The sequence below is a fragment of the Cervus canadensis genome, chromosome 17, assembly GCF_019320065.1.
Source record: "Cervus canadensis isolate Bull #8, Minnesota chromosome 17, ASM1932006v1, whole genome shotgun sequence".
In the NCBI taxonomy this organism is placed as follows: domain Eukaryota; kingdom Metazoa; phylum Chordata; class Mammalia; order Artiodactyla; family Cervidae; genus Cervus; species Cervus canadensis.
The window spans coordinates 6396671-6412162 of NC_057402.1; the positions used below are offsets into that span (position 1 = coordinate 6396671).

Below are 15492 nucleotides of genomic sequence, written 5' to 3' on the forward strand. Positions count from 1 at the left end.
CTTGCTCATTAATATTTTTCTTTCTTGTGTTCTTGTTTAAAGACTTCTTTACTCCAAAGATATAACGTAGAGGAAGATCAGCATTTTAGGCTTAAAAAATAAGTACCCCCTGGGTGTAGAGTTGGTTTGGAGTTGATTTGCGGTTGGTGTGAGGTGGGGGGTCCCCAGGTTGGATAGCCATTATCCAAAGTCAGGGGTCGTCGCTTCGCCCAGGAGTGCTCCTGACGGCTCCTAGCGCAGTCCCTATGGGTACGCCCTGGGCGCTTGGAGTATCATCATATCATGGGCGCTGGGTCTTGCCACAGTCTGTGGGACTGCAGGTTCCACCCGGCCTCTTGTGGGCAGCGATCTGCGGTCTGTTGGGGCCTCTGAGCCTCGGTAGGGCTGTCCGGATCTGTGCGCGGTTCTCCCAAGTCCGTGCCGGGCTGTCTGGGCTTGGTGCTGCGCCCAGCCCGGGTGAGCACGGCGGTTCTAGAGGTCCCGGGGGTCTGCAGCGTCCCGGGTGCTGTCCCGCCCAGGGCCTCCCTCTCCTGGTCCTCTGCCGGAAGTGGGGGCTTTCTTGTCCTGTTTTGCCAAGCACTTCCTGCAGCAGCCTCTGCCCTCTAGGCCGAGCAGTGGACAGACAAAGAAAAAGGGCCGTGAGAGTTTGCGCCGCCGACAAAGGTCCGTGTCGTTAAAGTGGTTGTATACGGATGTGAGAGCTGGACCATAAAGAAAGCTGAGTGCCAAACAACTGATGATTTCGAATTGTGGTCCTGGAGACCTGAGAGGCCCTTGGACTGCACGGAGATCAAACCAGTCCATCCTAAAGGAGATCAGTCCCCCACACCTCTGCTGTGCCAGGGCCCACGTGCATGTTGTAGTGTGGGGAGTCCAGGCCAGGGGCTGCCGGGGTGAACGCGATGCTCTGTGCCCGGTGTGTGCTCTGAATTCTCGTCTCTCCCCAGTCTGCCGCCGCTGCTTGCTGGTCAGCACCCCCGGCAGCTGCCGCGCGTTCCGCCAGGGGCCACAGCTCTCTTCTGCGCGGGGTGCAGAGTGCTCACCCCTCTCACTGGAAATGGGAACCTTGAGCTCGCTCCTGGTTCCTCTGTTTGTGCTTCTACATGTGCCACGCTTCTGCCTCATCGCTCAGTTGTGTCTGACTCTGCGACCCTGTGGGCTGTAGCCTGTCACGCTCCTCTGTCCATGGGATTCTCCAGGCAAGAATACTGGAGCGGGTTGCCCTGCCCTCCTCCAGGGGATCTTCCCAGCCCAGGCCTCCTGCACGGCAGGCGGATTCTTTACCATCTGAGCCACCAGGGACGTGGTTGTTTTACACAATGCAGGTCTAATAGTGACAGCATATTCTGTGGGCTCCGCTTTTACCGCTGCCCCTCTGGTCTGAGCAGTGTCCTCTCTGGCCTTGGTTATGTGGTGGTCTGTTAGGGGGTCTTGTTGCTTTTCTGCTGTGTCTGAGCCCCCATCATTCCACCCCACGTTACCCAGTCAGAGCCATCCTGTTAAAATAGGAGTCAGGTGTTGTTATTTCTCTCTCTATGGCCAAACTCACCTCACTCAGAGCAAAGGCCAAAATCTTTAGGATTTGGCCCTGCCAGTCGCCTGGTTCCCCTCCACCCAAATCCCTGGCTCTTCTGTAACTCCAGCTGCCCTCCCTGCCCCCGGCCACCGAGCTTTCTCTGCTGGAGCCACATGGGCCTTCTGCCCACCTTCCTGGCACTTTGGCTCAGGGCTTCTGCTTTCCTGACTGCCTCCCTCACAGAGCTGCCCAGTCTTCGTTTCTGTCTGGTCTTTGCCCGAGTGTCCCTGTGTATATTTTATACCCCCCCCCCCCCACATCTTCTTTATCCATCCCTCTGCAGATGGTCATTTGGGTTGCTTCCATGCCTTCAGTTCAGTTCAGTTCAGTTGCTCAGTCGTGTCCGACTCTTTGCAACCCCATGGGCTGCAGCACTCCAGGCTTCCCTGTCCGTCACCAACTCCCAGAGTTTGCTCAAACTCACGTCTGTCGAGTCGGTGATGCTATCCCACCATCTCATCCTCTGTCATCCCCTTATCCTTTTGCCTTCAGTATTTCCCAGCATCAGGGTCTCTTCCAAAGGGTTGGTTCTTAGGATCAGGTGGCCAAAGTATTGGAGCTTCAGCATCAGTCCTTCCAGTGAATATTCAGGACTGATTTCCTTTAGGATTGACTGGTTTGATCTCCTTGCAGTCCAAGGGACTCTCAAGAGTCTTCTCCGACACCACAGTTTAAAAGCATCAGTTCTTTGGTGCTCAGCTTTCTTTACAGTCCAACTCTCACATCCATACATGACTACTGGAAAAACCATGGCTTTGCCTAGACGGACTTTTGTCAGCAAAGTAGTGTCTTGGTTATTGTAAATACTGCTGCTTGGAATACTGGGGTGCATGTATTTTTTCAAATTAGAGTTCTTTTCTGGGTTTATGCCCAGGAGTGGGATTGCAGGATCATACAGTAACTCCCGTTTTTAAAGGAACCTCAGACTGTTGTCCACAGTGGCTGCACCATTTTACATTCCCACCAGCAGGGTAGGAGGGTCCCCTTTTCCCACCCCCTCTCCAGCATTTATTGTTTGTAGACTTTAGAAGAAAATGATTTGGCTGTGTCTGGTCTTAGTTGTGGCACACAGGCTCGGTAGTTGCGGCATCAAACCCGTGTCCCCTGCACTGAAGGCGGGTTCTTAACCACTGGACTGCCAGAGCTGTCCCTATTATTTGTAGACTTGTTGATGATGGCCATTCTGACAGGGGTGAGGTGGTACTCACTGTTGTTTTGACTTGCATTTCTCTTATAATTATCAGTGTTGAGCATCTTTTCATGTGCCTGTTGGCCACCTGGATGTTGTCTTTGGAGAAATGTTTATTCAGGTCTTTTGCCCATTTTTTTTACCTTTTTTTAAAAAAATTGAGCTGTGTGAGCTGTTTGTATAGTTTGGCAATTAAGCCCTTGTTGGTTGAATTATTTGCAGATATTTTCTCCCATTCTGTAAATTGTCTTTTCTTGGTTTCGTCTCCATTGCAAAAGCTTATAAGTTTGATTAGGTCCTATTTGTTTACTTTTGCTGTTATTTCTGCTGCCATGGGAGACTGACCTAAGAAAACATTTCTATGATTTATGTCAGACAATGTTTTGCCTTTGTTCTCTCTGAACCTGTAGCATCTTGACTGCCTTTAGTTCAAAATAATCCTCATGCAAAAATGACCCGTGTTGGGGAGGCTCGTTCTGAAACCCCGCAGCCTCCACGCGTGTCTCTGCACATGCTCCCGTGTCTGCGGGCACAGTGCTGCTCTTGGGAAGACCCTGAGGGAGTTGTGACAGATGCCGTAGATTGCCCTGCAGAGCGCATAGCTGTGTCTGTTACCACCCTCTCCTCCTGAGCTGAGACCATTTGTTCTTTTGGCCAGTTTGAAGGGTGGAAACACTTTCTCATTGCTTTAATTTGCATCTCTTTGGTGACTGACTGTGAATTTGATTGTATTTTCATTTGTTTATTGATGATTTGCAGTTTTTCTTGTAGGGCTTAATGTAAAAGTTAACTATTCAAGAATTCTCCCAGCACATGGAAATTTCTTGGCTTTTTATAAACAGTATACTTTTTATAGGCCTTTTATAAACAGTATACTAACTTTTAATATTCTTTGCAGGCTCCTGGGCGAAAAGAGCGCAGAGATGGAGTATGTTGACAAATACAGACAACTTGAAGCACAAGAATTTTATCTGTATTTCCTTGATCACTTAATCAGTGGCTCAGGTAAACAGGTATCTTTAAATATCAGAAAATATAAGTGAGCTGTTCACAGCGTTAAGCTCTTAAAAGTCCTTAAAAATGTAGTAATATTTTGATCGATGAAGAATCCGTGTTGCTTGTTAATTCAGGATTTTTAGGGGAGTGAGTGTATGATAGATTATAAATCGTGAGTGTGTGATAGGTTGTAAGTTGCTCATTTTTTCTCTTCTAAGTATAGTGTCTAAATAGTCTGCCTTTTGGAAGACTAGTAATGGTCCCTTACCTTACTATTAATTAGAAATACTTAAAATTGTTGTTAAAGTTATTATATGGAGAAGGAAATGGCAAGCCACTCCAGTCTTCTTGTCTGGGAAATCCAATGGACAGAGGAGCCTGGTGGACTCCAGTCCATGGGGTCACAAGAGAGTTAGACACAACTGAACGACTAAACAGCAATACCAAGAATACCTGTGTGACTTTGTGAATATACTACAGCAAATTATTTACTGTAAGAGGGTGGGTTTTGTACTGTATGAAACATATCTTGATGGAAATTCAATTGGAAGCAACAGTTACGCAAAGAAGGAAAATATATCCTTGGATAAGAGAAGAATCAATCAATCAAAATTCACCCAGAACTGACACTGGTGTTGGGATTAGCAGATAAAAATGTTTATTGTTAGGTAGTTTTTATAACTACATTCCATATGTTCAAAAAGTTAAATAGACCTGAAAGATTTTTTTAAAGACCCAAATTAAACTTCTAGAGATGGAAACTATTGCATATGAGATAAAAAGAATTCTGGAGATGTCTCTATTAGTCCAGTGGTTAAGACTCCTTGCTTCCACTGCAGGGGGCGTGGGTTTGATCCCTGATCAGGGAACTAAGATCCCACATGTCCTGCAGCAAAAAAAAAAAATAGATTAGATTTTGCAAAAGAATTCATGAACTAGAAGGCATGGCAGTAGAAACTATGTAAAATGAAATGCAGAGAGAAAATAATAATGAAAAGTGAATAGTTAGGGTACCAATGAGTTGTGAAAAAGCTTTAAGTCTCAAAAATATGTGCACTTGCTATACCAAAACGGGAGGAAAGATTGGAAGAGGGGACAAAAAAGACTATTTGAAGAAATAGTGGCTGAATTTTTTTCAAATTTGGTGAAAACTACGAACATACTAATCAGTGAATCTCAGTGAACCATAAGCACAAGAAACAGGAACGAGACTGAACCAACACAGGGCATAACCAGATAACTCAGAAGTGAAGATAAAGAGAGAATTCTTAGAAAAGAAGTAGCCAAAAGCAAAAGTCATATTATGTATAGAGGAACAAACTTGATCATAGATTTCTCATTGGAAACAATGCAAGCAAGAATACAGTGGAGTAAAATCTGTAAAATAATAAAAGACCTCAAATATTGTACCCGGCAAAAATATTCTTCAAAAATGGAAGTAAAGGAAAAAACATTTCAGATACATGAAAGATAAACGAATTTATCTAAGTCACATGTAGAAATTTAATGATGTTCATTAGCCTATAAATGTGAATTTTCTGTTTTATTTTTTAAAATCATCTGTATCATTAAATAGTGAAAAAAGTTATAGTTTTAAAAATAACTGTATTAAAACACAATTTTAAATAATGCATAAATGTGTAAAATAGATAAAAGTCCCTTTTAATCTCTCCCCCTCGCAGGGGTGCAGCTGCTCAGAGTTTACACTGAGCTCGTCACTTCCTGTGAGCGCGCGCTCTGTGCAGGCTTCCTTGTTAGCGTTTGGCCTGGTTCATGTGGTAGAAGTAAGCTTCAGGTTTGTTTGCTTTACGCAAGTTCATCCGTCACAAGCTTCCCACCGATCAGCAGGAAGCTCTTCCCCCTTTCCTTCTCCCCTGTGTATTAGGCTCTGATGTAGGGGTAGAAGTTGGGATTCGAGTAATATTTTCCTTTTCTTTTCAGCCTTTTTGAAAATTGCAAAATACAGCCCATATATAAAGGTATATTAATCCTTATTCTGGTCTTCACTTGGACTTCTCGATATAAAATACTGATATCTTTCATCAGTTCTGAAAAATTCTGAGCCGTTGTCTCAGAGATCCCCACACTCATTCAGTTTGTATTTTTCATTTTCTGGCCACTCTGCTGCTGGCCGGTTCCTTTCTCCTTGCCGGTCTCTTTCCTGAGGCAGAAGCTTTGAGTTCTTCGTTTTCCCCTCTGCATTCCTGCCTTGCTAGAGACTGTGCCCGGGTGTTTTCCTCTCTCACCAGACTTTTGGCTTTTTAAAGATGGTGTTTATGTATTCAGTCTGGCATCTTTAGTTGTCCTCAGGGGGAATGTTTGTCTGCGCAAGCCGGTACCTTATTACCAGAAGTGACAGTTCAAAGTGATAGTGTGTGTCCTTTGATCCAGTGTTTACTTACGCTAAGAAAAGTACAACGCAGTACGTGTAAGAACGTTCACTGCATCACTGCTTATGTGAGGGAGGCCTTTCGAGTCTCTTCAGTGTCAGTGAACAGAAGACTGGTGATTTTTTCAAGTCATTATTTATTTTTTTAATTGAAGGATAATTGCTTTATAGAATTTTGTTGTTTGCTGTCAGACATCAACATGAATCAGCCGTAGGCGAGGACTGGTGATTTGACCTGCAGACGTTGCTGGAAGCCCACCACAGCTGTGTGTTCCCGTGGACAGGCGGCCGTCATTTGCCGTCTCCTGGGGAAGTGTGTTAGTTTTTAGACAGTGCTGGGTACCGGGGCCCTTCCTGTTGCCCCTGCGTACTCCGCGCCCGGTGCGCACCTGCTGGCCCCTGTGCGGAAACCGCTAGGTTCCAGAGGGATGCCTGCGAGTCCCAGGGTCTGCTCTTGGAACCTTTGATTTGGGTTCATATTTGAAACTCTTTGTGTCCTCTGCCCGTGGCGCCTTTAATGTGTTTGGAAATTTTCACTAGGGAGTCATACAGCTTTGGCTGCACTTGGAAGATTCACTCCAAGACCAGTGTTTATCAAGATGTGAGCCAGGGACCGTGGGGAGCAGTGAGCGGAGGTTGCCTGGGCTCTCCTGTTAGAGAGGTTATCATGTAATCACACAAGGTACCCGAAGGGTGCTTTAGAGGTGACTGCGCTGGAACGTAGCTCTCTGGGGACCTGGGACAGGAGCTGTGACTTGAGCTGGGGTCCAGGAAAGTGGTGATTGGGACTGGGACTGAAGGATGAGTAGAAGGTTTGGAGGTTACCTAGGCAGTGTGGGGATCGGGCAGAGGGGAATATGTGCCAAGGGCCTATAGTGGGAGAGAGTGAGGCTCTGGCCCTGGGAGAGTGAAAGGTGCTCAGTCGTGTCCGACTCTGCACCCCCATGGACTGTACAGCCCGTGGAGCTCTCCAGGCCAGAAGACTGGAGCGGGTAGCCTTTGCCTTCTCCAGGGAATCTTCCCAACCCAGGGATCGAACCCAGGTCTCCCACATTGCAGGCGGATTCTGTACCAGCTGAGCCAGCAGGGAAGCCCCCAGCCCTGGGAGAGGGCCGGCACTGCTGGGCGTGGGGGTCTGGGCGGGGGCGGCGGGGGCCTGAGTCGCGGCCCTCCCGAGAGGCCCGCACCCTCGCCTTCAGAGCGGCGGTGCCTGTGCTGCGTCCGTGGTAGAAGGGGCTTCGCAGCTGCGATGACGTCAGGAGCCTGCGACGGGGCTGCTGCTGGGTGGGCCCGGCGTGAGCGCGGGGCTCTTCCCAGGGTCAGCAGTGGATGTGATGGCAGGTGCCGCGGGCTGCGTGATCGAGGAGGATGCGGGGAGCCAGGGGACGCAGGCCTTCCGGAAGCTGAAAAGGTGTGGGGAGGGTCCTCCCTGGAGCCTGCAGAAGGAGCCAGCCAGACTGCAGTGGGCCTGGGGTGCTCAGAGCTGTAGGAGAGGCACGGGGTGTGGTGTGAGCTTGGCGCTCAGGGTCCGTGTCGCCGGAGCAGGGAAGCTAAGCGCGCTCGACGGGGAGATGCGGGTGCAGCTGCTGGCTGGGCCGGGCTGGGCCGGCGAGCTCTGGTCCTAGAGCTCAGAGCAGTGGGCTGAAGGTTCTGGGTTTATCCTGGGTGGGTCTGAGGGGAGGAGTGTCCAGTGAGGAGTGTTCTGAGGAGACCGCACTGCTCATACCGGAGAGACTGGATCGGAGGGGCCGGTGTGGACCCGAGAAGCCCGGGCAGGGCAGCACTGGCTGGTGATGGCGGGGAGCGGGGAGCAGGCCTGGGGCCAGCTGGGCAGGACTCGGGGCGTGTGGACGGGGACGTGGGGGCAGAGGGGCCGTGGTGAGCGGCGGTGCTCACGCTCCGGCTTCTGAAGCGTGGCAGTGCCTGTGAGGCAGAGAGGCGGTTCTCTCGAGAGAGTGTGTGTGTGCACGTGTGTGTGCGTGTGTGTGTGTGCAGCACACACACGCACACAGCAGCTTCTATCCCTATTCTGTCTGTTTGCATTAAAACTGTGAGATCGTGTCAGTCCCCTAATTCTGGTCCAGCACCAAGGTTTCAGAGTGAGCATTTTGTCATGCCCAGATACAGAGCACGTTTGCTTTTGGTGTGATGCAGGTGATATTTCCTCTATATAACTCTTTTTAAAAATTATTTCTAAATAGAAATCCAAGAACGCACATTCACTAAATTTCTATGAGTAACATTAGAATTCTCTTGTATGATTAAAGGTAAATCATTTTTTCAAAGTAGAAATTTAGCAGCATCTCTGAGCAGCTTGGTCCCAGACTGGAGCCCTGCCGGGTCTCTGCTGTTTTCACACAGCAGTTTTGAACTCGTCCTGGGTGTGTCTGTAGTCGTGATGAAAGGCCATGGTATGGCCTCCCTTTTTGTTTGGTGATATTTCTGTTGGTGATTTTCATCCCTCTCAGAACTTTTCTTCTGGGTTTAAAAAATGGCCTTTATGGAGTTCTTAATAACTAAGAAGGAAACAGTCAAATTAAGTTTAATTTTGTATTTGGAATACCAACCCTTACTTGGAGAAAGTGATATGTAATTACTTATTTTGAAGATTTAATTTTATGGTTAAATCAGTAATGTAGTAATTAAGCTTCTTTCCTATAGTGTACAGTGTCTAATAGATTTTTTGATAAGCAGTGTTGTTATGTTCTTCAGTTAAATTCCGTCATATCCATTGTATCCTATTTGGAGCCCTGAACTGCTGAATTTTGGGGTTAGATTTTAGATTTGGTTGATGCCGAAATAATGGGGTGACTTAGTAAAGAGAAACTAGCAATTTTCATGGTTTCCCATTTTTTCCAGATCAAGTGAAATATCTTAATGATAATAACCTAGAGTAAAGAGAAAACAGGAAAATAAAAACCGCGGGCTCTGAGGGGAGGTGTTTCTTACGTCCCTTCTGAGTTGAGACCTGGCCGTGTGCAGCGCGCTGCTTCGCCCTGAGTTGCCCCGTCCTCCCCCACGTGCCGCTCTCGGCGGTTGCCTGGGCCGCTCCGCTGATCGGGCTGCTGCCTCACGGATGCAGGAGGTGCACGCCCGAGCCGCTCTCTGGTTCCCGGTCCTCCCTCTGGCGGTGGACGCGGAGGCTGGGTTGGCTCTAGCCGCTGACCTAGAAATGTCAGCCCGTGTTTCGTGTTAAACAGAGGAAGGGCTATGGTTTAGACAATACAGTTAGGCCTTTCGGAATTTTTTCTTGTAGCATTTCTGTGTTTAAGTAGCAGCCTTCGAAATGCATGTCATCAAGGAGTGTGAGTCACGTTAGTGTGGTTAATGTGATGGCTCGTTCAGCGGCTCTGGGAGCCGTGGCTGCCGGCCTCTGAGCGAGAAGCGCCGCTGCCCGCCTCTGCTCTCTCTGGAGAGCCCGAGCCGCCTCGCGGCCCCGGCAGCCCCGGCCACTCACGGTCTGTCACCGCCTCCCTACCGCGTCTCTCGGGGCGCCCTGGGCTGCGGAGCCTCAGCCCTTCTGTTTGTGCTGGAAAGGCTGATTATTGATGGATAAGCCTGCCGGCCCCAGGAGAGGGAAGGGCCAGGTTTTTTCCCTATTTAGGCATGTATTAGCTCAGTTCTTGGATTTGTAGAGTCTGGGTACCCAGCCATCATTTAGAATTCCAAATAATTTAATAAAATGTTGGAACCATTTGTAAATTAGGAACTGTTCACACTCTGAATTTTGCTCAGTGTTTTGAAGATAGCGTGGTTAATTTAAGGGCTTTTGAGCCGAGTGCTTCTAGAAGGGCTGAGACGGGGAGGGAGTGCCCCGGTGGGAGCAGGGGGCAGCCGCACGACTGTGACTTGTGAAGGCGGGGAGGAGGGAGGGGAGGAGGGAGGGGAGGAGGGAGGGAGACGAGAGGCTTCTGAGTTCGCCGTCAGCAGTGAGGTGACTGGAAGGTCAGAAAGCTGTCGGGGGCAGGACTTGGAGAACTGCCTCCTGAGGTCGGTGCCTGGTGCCCCGGGAGGAACTCTGTTTCCACAAAGGGGAGCAGAGCTGGCCCCTCTGCTATCAAGGCTCAGAAGAAGTTCTTGGTTCAACGGCAGGAAAATAGTCGTATTGTAATTATATAGCTAGGCCAGTTTTGAAGCTGAGGGTATGCGTAGGGGAGCACGTAGGAGAGCAGAAGAGAAGCCGGGACACGTGTGTCGGGTGGGACCAGCAGTGGCCGGGCAGAGAGGGAGAGGCAGGCTGGAGCAGCACAGCGCTGGGAGGAGCAGGAAGGGGCATCAAGAGGAGGGGCGGGAGGGCCAGCCCCGTGCTGAGTCTGGGAGAGACAGGGAAGCTCCAGAGTTTACTTTGGAAATAAAATTATTTCCCAATAAAAGCTTGTATGCTGTGACTTTTGATGATTCTCAGCTTGTCAAGAATTTGTGCATCATCAGAGAGGAGCGTATGTTTTCATAAGAGAACCTTCACTGGGCTTCCCTGGGGGCTCAGATGGTGAAGAATCCGCCTGCCACGCAGGAGACCCCGGTTCCATCCCTGGGTCGAGAAGATCCCTGGAGGAGGGCATGGCAACCCACTCCAATATTTTTGCCTGGAGAATCTCAAGGACAGAGGAGCCTGGCAGGCTATAGTCCATGGGATCACGAAGAGTCAGACACGACTGAGCAGCTCACACTTTTATTCACTCGCAGGACTGGGCAGAGCTCCCCTGGGGAGTCTTTGTCAGCGCAAAGACGGTCCCTCTCAGGATCCCTGTCCTCAAGGGGGTGTGTGGTTGTCTACTGCTGATTTGTTCTAGTAGCGAGGAGTGAAAATTGATGTGAATTTTCAAATCAAAGTTAGTTCTTTAAGCTAATCATTTTTGTGCTGTTTGCAAGTGATGAGCTTTGCGCTCTGCAGGTCTCTTGCCTTAGAAGGTGGCGCCGGCCTGCAGTGTTGATGGCTGTGATGGACGGGGAGGTGTCGCTCCGCTCCTGTGCATTCCTAGTGGCGGGTGCTCAGGGACTTTGTGATGACCCTGCTCTCAGTGTTAGCTGGTGAATGTGTGTTTGTGTGTGTAAACAGCTTGCTGTGTATATGCTGTATATATAGATAAAACGTGGGTTGTTGATCTTGCTTTTTTCACATAAGAAATAGCATTGTATTTGTTTGTTTTGTCTGAATCCAGGTCCAAGGCCACCTTTAGCTAAATCAAGCGATGTGATGTGCATCCCACAGACAGCCTATAAATATCCTGATTTGCCTATAAGCCGATGTAAAGAAGAGGTAACATTATTTTTCTCATGATGTGGTTTTGTTGTTTGCATGCCAGCGACCCAGCCCTTGGTTTCTAGTCTGAAAGTGACGAGGGGCCGGGCGGGCACCGGGAGGCTCAGCTCCCCCCAGCTCCCCTTTTCCTGTTCAGTCCTTCGTCCCGTCTCCCCTGCTCTGAACTAGATGTGAGTGGGCACCTGCGGGCCCAGGGAGCTGCTGCTTGCAAGCACAGCTGCGCAGACCTGTTAGAACGCGGATGCTGCCTGCCCCTGGCCGCAGCCTCCTCTAGCATTCCCCTGGGGCTCTGTTACACGCTGGCTGTTTGTGTTGCCTGTGATCGATCAGCCCTTGATACATCATTTTATGAACAGTGTCAGGCAATACAGCAGCAAGGTGATTGCATTTTTAATTAGTTGTGTGTTACTAGACCTGGTTGGGCTTCCCAGGTGGCGCTAGTGGTACAGAATCTGTCTGCCAATGCAGGAGATGCAAGAAACGCCCGTTTGATCTCTGGGTCTGGAAGATGCCCTGGAGGAGGCCCTGGCAACCCACTCCAGAGTTCTTGCCTGGAGAATCCCATGGACAGAGGAACCTGGCGGGCTACAGTCCATGGGGTCGCAAAGAGTCAGACACGACTGAAGTGACTTAGCACGGCCTAAACCTGGTTAAAAGTAGATGCATTGAAATCGTGATTGCCTGTACTAATGGAGGAAATGGTCATAGATGACAGGAAGCTGTCAGTGTTCTAAATTCATTTTTACTTTGTCTTAGATTGAATCCTGCAACTGTGTAGAGTAGATATGCTTCGTTAATTTTAAGAGGCCAACATTAAAATTAATTTGCGTTCCCTGACCATTTTGATGGCTAGAGTGATAACTGAGTGGCATTTTGGGTGGAGGTGGGGGAGGGGTGGATAACTGGATTAGCGCTGTAGGCTGCTCACACAGTCTGTGTGGGGCAGTGGAAGTTACTTGTTTTAAAGTGTGTCTGAAGAATTTCAAATGAGAATTGAGCGTACATTTCTTATGTGTAACAGCAGCTGTGTTTTCATGTTTCTCAGTAGAATTAGATGGAGGCTCATCACATAATTTAAAAATAATAGAAATTTAGACTTAGCAAGAGCTGTAGAAATTCAGTTTGGTATTTTCATTTTTATAGATGAAGAAGCTGAGACCTAGGAGGGCAGTGAACTTGGCCTGGATTTCTGTAGCCGTTCGTCACTGCTCACAGTGGTCAGACGTTTCAAGGGCAGCAGCCACTAGTAACCTGTGTCCCTTTTGTGATGCTTAGGTGGTTAGGTTAAGGATTTAACCTGTAAGGATGAAGAGAAAAGAAATCCTGAAAGTCTTCCTGAGGTTAAGCTTTCGGTTCGTCATTGTTAGATTTGTGGCAATTTTGAAGGAATTCTCTTGTCCCTTCTAGGTGATTTCTTTGATAGAAAGCAACTCCGTGGTGATCATACACGGCGCCACGGGCAGCGGTAAGAGCAGCCAGCTCCCGCAGTACGTCCTGGACCACGCCCTGCAGCGCTCCGCCTACTGCAACATCGTGGTCACCCAGCCGCGCAAGATCGGGGCCAGCAGCATCGCCCGCTGGATCAGTAGGGAGCGTGGCTGGGTTTTGGGTGGATTGGTGGGCTACCAGGTGAGCTTCTCTCCTTGTTCACTCTGTCTTTTATGTAGGTCGATGATAGGATGTGATTTATTTTCTGCTGGGAAAGAAGATGCAATCAGTTGCTTATGGAGCAGAATTACGGCATAATTTCAAAAATAGTGAAAATCGGAAGTTCTTGGAAATAGCTTAATTTCTTTCTCAGTTGGATAGAAAAGAAGTGAGAATTCTCAGACTCATGGCTTTTATAATGGTATCTTTAATTATATCTTTATATTGAAGAGGTCTTCGTATATAGTCTTCTCAACGTAAAAAATGATACGGGCAATATGACTAGTAAGCCAGTCTCTCCCCTCATCACCAAAGAAGAAGAAAAATCAATTTGAGAATTTATGTTGGTTTAGAACCTATATTTTTTGCGATATATGATAATTTTTTGTTCCCTTTCTTAGCTTCCTTATGAAATTAACAGTGCCTTCTTTGTAGTTAAATGTAAACCATTTAAATGGAAAATTCTTTCTTTTTTCCTTTCCCAATTTTAGGTAGGGTTGGAAAAAATAGCGACAGAAGACACCAAGTTAATTTACATGACGACGGGGGTCCTGCTGCAGAAGATAGTCAGTGCCAAGAGCTTGACGGAGTTCACACACGTCTTCATTGATGAAGTGAGCGCCCTGCTCTCATGCTCCTGTTTCTGTTTGCTGAGAGAACACAGCGCGGGTTACCTGTAAAGTGTCAGAAAGCTCTCTGAGTCTACGTCGGCTTACTCTGCTCTTGGAGGTTGATTTGCTCTTTTCATCCTTTGCTCTTCCTTCCAAGGCATGGGTGAGGAGGTTGAGGAGAATGCAGAGATTCCTTGTTTAGATCAGGGGTTGGCAGACTGCAGCCCTCATGCCAAATTTGGCCCATTTCTGCAAATAAAGCTTTGTTGGCACACAGTTTTGCTCCATTTATGAGTGCTGTGAGGCTACTGCAGAAGGGGTGGGTAGTTGGGATGGGGCCGTATGTTCCGTGAAGCTGGACATATTTGCCCTCTGGCCTTTTACAGGGAGCACCTGCTGACCCTGGTTTGGAGTATTAGCCACATCAGACAATTAAAAGAACTTTAATTGTCTGTAGGTGTTTTCAGCACCTTACAGATACTTTGCATCTAATAAAACAAGAATAATAAGAACAATAAAAACAGAATAGATGATATTAATCTATTCACTTTTCTAAAAAAAAATCCCTAATGATGTACTGTGAACCCTTTCTTTGTGCTAGTCTTAGCTTTTTCAACTTTTCTCCATAAGGATGGAATATTTTAATTTGATTTTCATTTGATTTGACTTTATTCTGTCTTCTTTTAGCCATGCCATGGGGCTTGTGGAATCTTAGTTCCCCAACCAGGGATTGAACCCGCGCCCTCTGCATTGAATGTCGAGTCCTGTCCACTGGACCTCCAGGGCATTCCCAATTTTGTTTATATGTTAAACAAGGGTTTTTGAGGTGAAGTGATGTTGTGTTCTAACAGTTGTCCCAGGAGCTCTGGAAGTACCTCCCCCCAGACTCTGGATGTTTAAACCTCAGCAGTAGTTATGCCACGAGAAGCTTCACTGGTTTCTGGAGGCCTTGGAAACAGCAGGCAAGTGGGATCTGTGGGAGACTGCGAGGTGGCTCTGGAGCGCCCGGCAGAGGCTGGAGTGAGGCCCCTGAGCGGCCCTCGGGAAGGCCTCTCTACTCTGTTGGTACATGTGTGCTCAGCATGGAACCCAAACGTGCTGTCAGCGGGAATCATCAGCAAACAGTCTGCAGTAGGAATAGAGAAGGGTGCTATCTGAGCCAAACTGAGGATGATTGCCTGGGAGACCCAGATTCATGAAGCACTTGAATTGTGTTCTGGGCTACAGGATGGGGGCCTGGAAAGGCAAAAACAAATGTAACGTGAGCTGTTGTCAAGAATCAGGATTGGAGCTGGGGAGAAGGAAGGGCGCTAGTTACGCAAGGGTTGCTTGGGGTTAGACGGCTGCAGGGTTAGCGGAGACCTGAGACCATGGGGTTGCTGCTGGCAGAGCCCGTGTGAGAACGCGGTGGAGGCCTGGAGTCTGGCACACTTAAGGACATGCAGGTCCTCGGGGCTTCAGGGCCGTCTGGATTCATGTCCACAGCGGCCTCCTGCTCCGCCCTGGATGACTGAACCACAGTTACTCCATTTTGACTTTCAAATGCACCGTCTTCTTTAGTGGACAAAGAAGATGCATGATGCTTGTGTGGCAGGCCACCAAACACGGCTGCTCTAACTAGTGTAAAGTTCAAGCCATGTCGTGTATCAGCCAGAATGACTTCCCCACACCTCAGTATGTGAGCGTTTCTCCCATCGGCGCTGCAGGTAAAGCTGAGTGGGTGCGTTTCCTAGGCCAATCACGTACCTGGTTTTGTGTGACTCTTGGGTGTTTGGGAGAGGGAAATGCCGAACATGTTCTGTTCTTTACAGTACAGTGGGA

General features: G+C 48.4%; 1 protein-coding gene across 2 annotated transcripts in view; it reads left to right on the top strand.

Moving 5' to 3' along the window:
- The window catches only part of TDRD9 (tudor domain containing 9), a 107894-nt gene that overhangs the window by 14317 nt on the left and 78085 nt on the right, over window positions 1-15492 (top strand). For both annotated transcript variants that reach the window (XR_006273516.1, XM_043489291.1), the window contains exons 2-5: window positions 3664-3770; window positions 11313-11410; window positions 12821-13042; window positions 13552-13674. Coding sequence is in view for 1 of the 2 variants with exons in the window: in XM_043489291.1 (XP_043345226.1) it covers window positions 3664-3770; window positions 11313-11410; window positions 12821-13042; window positions 13552-13674 (550 nt within the window). In the remaining variant the exon portion in view is untranslated. The remainder of the gene's footprint in view (window positions 1-3663; window positions 3771-11312; window positions 11411-12820; window positions 13043-13551; window positions 13675-15492) is intronic.